The 5000-nt window shown below is 46.6% G+C and overlaps 2 protein-coding genes and 1 long non-coding RNA gene across 4 annotated transcripts in view; 2 read left to right on the forward strand and 1 right to left on the reverse strand.

The window, feature by feature from the left end:
* The window catches only part of hdgfl3 (HDGF like 3), an 8390-nt gene extending 5796 nt beyond the window's left edge, over nt 1–2594 (forward strand). The window contains exon 6 of one of the 2 annotated variants that reach the window (XM_047822150.1): nt 721–2594. In XM_047822150.1, the coding sequence (XP_047678106.1) occupies nt 721–750 (30 nt within the window). In that variant the 3' untranslated portion in view covers nt 751–2594. The remainder of the gene's footprint in view (nt 1–720) is intronic. The other variant, XM_047822151.1, reaches the window with a different exon arrangement.
* LOC113657299 overlaps nt 1–5000 on the forward strand; it is a 1727325-nt gene that overhangs the window by 814522 nt on the left and 907803 nt on the right. The gene's annotated exons all lie outside the window — the stretch shown is intronic.
* Nucleotides 1–5000, reverse strand: part of LOC125146171 — a 1103650-nt gene that overhangs the window by 641056 nt on the left and 457594 nt on the right. The gene's annotated exons all lie outside the window — the stretch shown is intronic.

Below are 5000 nucleotides of genomic sequence, written 5' to 3' on the forward strand. Positions count from 1 at the left end.
CTGAGTCTCTGTATGACTCTCTGCCTGACTCTCTGTCTGACTCTCTGTCTGACTCTGTCTGAGTCTCTGTATGACTCTCTGCCTGACTCTCTGTCTGACTCTCTGTCTGACTCTGTCTGAGTCTCTGTATGACTCTCTGCCTGACTCTCTGTCTGACTCTCTGTCTGACTCTGTCTGAGTCTCTGTATGACTATCTGTCTGACTCTCTGTCTGACTCTCTCTGACTATCTGCCTGACTCTCTGTCTGACTCTCTGTCTGACTCTGTCTGAGTCTCTGTATGACTCTCTGCCTGACTCTCTGTCTGACTCTCTGTCTGACTCTGTCTGAGTCTCTGTATGACTATCTGTCTGACTCTCTGTCTGACTCTCTCTGACTATCTGCCTGACTCTCTGTCTGACTCTCTGCCTGACTATCTGCCTGACTCTCTGTCTGACTCTGTCTGCCTCTCTGTGTGTCTGTGTTATTGTGCCTTTCTCTATTTTGTGTCTGTCTCTTTATCTGTACCTCAGATCAGTTATTCAGGTCTCGTTACTTACTACATGTCGTATTTAAATGCTGTAACATGATGGTGTTATTACATGTTAATTACAGCTGTATAAAATGAAATTTATTATAAACATGACTAATGATGAACATCTGTGTGTGTGTGTGTATGTATGTGTGTGTGTGTATGTGTGTGTGTGTGTGTGTGTGTGTGTGTGTGTGTGTGTGTGCTCCAACAGAACCAGCTGCTCCGAGAGGAACATTAGATCCTGAAGAAAATCTGATCATGTTGTGGTTTGTTCTGTGACGTTGGAAATGTAACTCGCTTTGACATCAAAATAATAAAGAAAAGAAAAAAACGTAATTATAAAAATCACTGATCAGAAAATAATATTAAAGCCACAAGTACAGAGAAATTCATCCATGTCATCAACCGAGCCAAGCTGAAGCGAAAACACGTAGAATTAAAGGGGCGGTAAGTCATATTCTTTATTACACGTGCAGCTTTTAAAGGCCTGCGGTGATTTTGATGAAGTGTTTGAAGGTTTTGTTGTTCTACATTCTTAGTGTGAATTTGGCTGAAATGTTGCTTACTGCCCCTTTAATCTGCAGTGTTAACTAACACTTTATCAGATGTAATATAGTCATCAGTTTAGTGTGATGTTCTAGCTGTAGTTGTTATAGCTGGAGTGTTCACCTGGAAACCAGCCCACTCTCTCCTCTGACCTTTCACCTTTCACCCAGAACCCTAACCTTTTCATGTCAAACCTTGATCTTTTATACTAAACCCTGACTGGTCTAGCCCTAAACTTTGACCCTTCGACATAACACTGTTCATGATTTGCTGCCTTTCCAAAGCTTTTACTTTAACACTACCTATTAAGTGTGAACTCTGACCTTTGAACCTAATCCTAACGGATTAACTCAGACTTTTTTTCTTGCTAAACCTTGTAATGTCGAGCCCTTACTCCAAAACCTAATCTTTGACCCCAGCCTTGACCTTTCACCTTAAACCCTGACCGTTTCCTAAACGTGACCTTAACCTGATCTCCTTTACCTAACATCTGACCTTTCACCCCAGACATACCTTAAAGCTTCATGTTCCTTGCTTACAGTAACCTTTAACCTTCCACCTCAATTTCTTTACCTTTAACTCTAAACTCCTAAACTGCCCTTTTTAGCTCTCCTCTGTGCACTTTTACCCTCTGACCTTTGACCCTGTACATGCTATGTATAACCCCATGAGAGACAGACAGACAGACAGGCAGACAGACAGCGTGATAAGTATAAATAGTGGTTTTTAGTAACACACTGTTGATGGTTTGAGTTCATGTTGCTGTAGAATTCGGGACCACGCTAACGGATTAACGATCTTTTTTGTTTAGTTTTGTTTAGTTTTGTTTGTTTGTTCATTTTTTATATAAATAAAGTGAATTTTGGTTCCTGTGTCTGTGCGCTCGCTTGTTTCTTAGCTCTTTAGTGGCATGCTGTCTGTCTTATTAATTCTGTAATATAAAACTCGCTCGGATATTAGCGCCGAGTCCGAGGCAGGAAGTGACTCTTAACATTTAGCACTTCATGACATCATCACTGAACTGAAGACGCTCTTTTACTTCCTGATCTGTGTTTATACAAAGAATATATTCTATTTATTTTTGATGATGGTAGATGAAACATCTGTGGTAAGTGTTAGCGCATTCTCATGTCCTGATTTAGTCACATGACACATGTTTCTGTGGCAGTGTGGGCGGAGCTTACAGTGATCATATGACATCATCGGGGAGCCTATTGGTACACACAGCCGACTTCCTGTTATATTACCCGACTACACTCGAGCGTCAAGCCAAAGAATAAAAACAAATCTTGCTGATGTCACATATTCAAATCCACTGGGATGGGATTTAAAGCCCCGCCCCTTGTTAACTCAGACATGCTTGTCAGTGGGTAAAATCATTACAAAGAGATAATAAGTGTAGATTTTTTGCCCCTCTTTATCTTTGTTCTGCTCGTTACGGTTCTATCTTACATTTTCAACGTTTGTAGTTCACTGTAAACTGTTTTTCCTGTTTATTCACAAAACTTTTGCAAAATAAATTTGTTGGAATGCACAGTTTTAGGTCTGCTGAGTCTCACTACACACTTCCTCTCACACGTCTGACACCAGGGGGCACCAAGAAACCAGGGCTGCGTTCAGTCTAGACACCGGTGTGTAAAATGGACTCAGTTTAACCCATTTAATTCAGATTGTCATAAAACTAAATCTTTAGTACAGTGATGTTCTTGAGCATGCTGTAAACATGAATCCGCTGGATTTATTTGGACTGATGAAACTCCTCAGGTTTAATAACATCACGTAAAGAGTCTTATCTTTAACTTTATTAACGTTTGTGAGGATCTACAAAAGATCTGAAACCATGGAACCTTTGTGCACTCAGTTGGTAGACAATTCGTGTGATAAAGGTTTTTTTTTAAATCCTAGATATTGTATTGGGACTCTGTATGGGAGGTCAGTACTGAGGGGACACTGTATGGGAGGTCAGTACTGAGGGGACACTGTATGGGAGGTCAGTACTGAGGGGACACTGTATGGGAGGTCAGTACTGAGGGGACACTGTATGGGAGGTCAGTACTGAGGGGACACTGTATGGGAGGTCAGTACTGAGGGGACTCTGTAGGGAGGGTCAGTACTGAGGGGACTCTGTAGGGAGGGTCAGTACTGAGGGGACTCTGTAGGGAGGGTCAGTACTGAGGGGACACTGTATGGGAGGTCAGTACTGAGGGGACACTGTAGGGAGGGTCAGTACTGAGGGGACTCTGTAGGGAGGGTCAGTATTGAGGGGACTCTGTATGGGGGGGTCAGTACTGAGGGGACTCTGTATGGGAGGTCAGTACTGAGGGGACACTGTATGGGAGGTCAGTACTGAGGGGACTCTGTATGGGAGGTCAGTACTGAGGGGACACTGTATGGGAGGTCAGTACTGAGGGGACACTGTATGGGAGGTCAGTACTGAGGGGACACTGTATGGGAGGGTCAGTACTGAGGGGACACTGTATGGGAGGTCAGTACTGAGGGGACACTGTATGGGAGGTCAGTACTGAGGGGACACTGTATGGGAGGTCAGTACTGAGGGGACTCTGTAGGGAGGGTCAGTACTGAGGGGACTCTGTAGGGAGGGTCAGTACTGAGGGGACTCTGTATGGGAGGTCAGTACTGAGGGGACTCTGTATGGGAGGTCAGTACTGAGGGGACTCTGTAGGGAGGGTCAGTACTGAGGGGACACTGTATGGGAGGTCAGTACTGAGGGGACTCTGTAGGGAGGGTCAGTACTGAGGGGACACTGTATGGGAGGTCAGTACTGAGGGGACACTGTATGGGAGGTCAGTACTGAGGGGACTCTGTATGGGAGGTCAGTACTGAGGGGACACTGTATGGGAGGTCAGTACTGAGGGGACACTGTATGGGAGGTCAGTACTGAGGGGACACTGTATGGGAGGTCAGTACTGAGGGGACACTGTATGGGAGGTCAGTACTGAGGGAACTCTGTATGGGAGGTCAGTACTGAGGGGACACTGTAGGGAGGGTCAGTACTGAGGGGACTCTGTATGGGAGGTCAGTACTGAGGGGACACTGTATGGGAGGTCAGTACTGAGGGGACACTGTATGGGAGGTCAGTACTGAGGGGACTCTGTATGGGAGGTCAGTACTGAGGGAACTCTGTATGGGAGGTCAGTACTGAGGGGACACTGTATGGGAGGTCAGTACTGAGGGGACACTGTATGGGAGGTCAGTACTGAGGGGACACTGTATGGGAGGTCAGTACTGAGGGGACACTGTATGGGAGGGTCAGTACTGAGGGGACACTGTATGGGAGGTCAGTACTGAGGGAACTCTGTATGGGAGGTCAGTACTGAGGGGACACTGTATGGGAGGTCAGTACTGAGGGAACTCTGTATGGGAGGTCAGTACTGAGGGGACACTGTATGGGAGGGTCAGTACTGAGGGGACACTGTAGGGAGGGTCAGTACTGAGGGGACTCTGTAGGGAGGGTCAGTACTGAGGGGACACTGTATGGGAGGTCAGTACTGAGGGGACACTGTATGGGAGGTCAGTACTGAGGGGACTCTGTAGGGAGGGTCAGTACTGAGGGGACTCTGTATGGGGGGGTCAGTACTGAGGGGACTCTGTATGGGAGGTCAGTACTGAGGGGACACTGTATGGGAGGTCAGTACTGAGGGGACTCTGTATGGGAGGTCAGTACTGAGGGGACACTGTATGGGAGGTCAGTACTGAGGGGACACTGTATGGGAGGTCAGTACTGAGGGGACACTGTATGGGAGGGTCAGTACTGAGGGGACACTGTATGGGAGGTCAGTACTGAGGGGACACTGTATGGGAGGTCAGTACTGAGGGGACACTGTATGGGAGGTCAGTACTGAGGGGACTCTGTAGGGAGGGTCAGTACTGAGGGGACTCTGTAGGGAGGGTCAGTACTGAGGGGACTCTGTATGGGAGGTC

This window comes from Tachysurus fulvidraco, chromosome 13 (assembly GCF_022655615.1).
Source record: "Tachysurus fulvidraco isolate hzauxx_2018 chromosome 13, HZAU_PFXX_2.0, whole genome shotgun sequence".
Classification (NCBI taxonomy): Eukaryota; Metazoa; Chordata; class Actinopteri; order Siluriformes; family Bagridae; genus Tachysurus; species Tachysurus fulvidraco.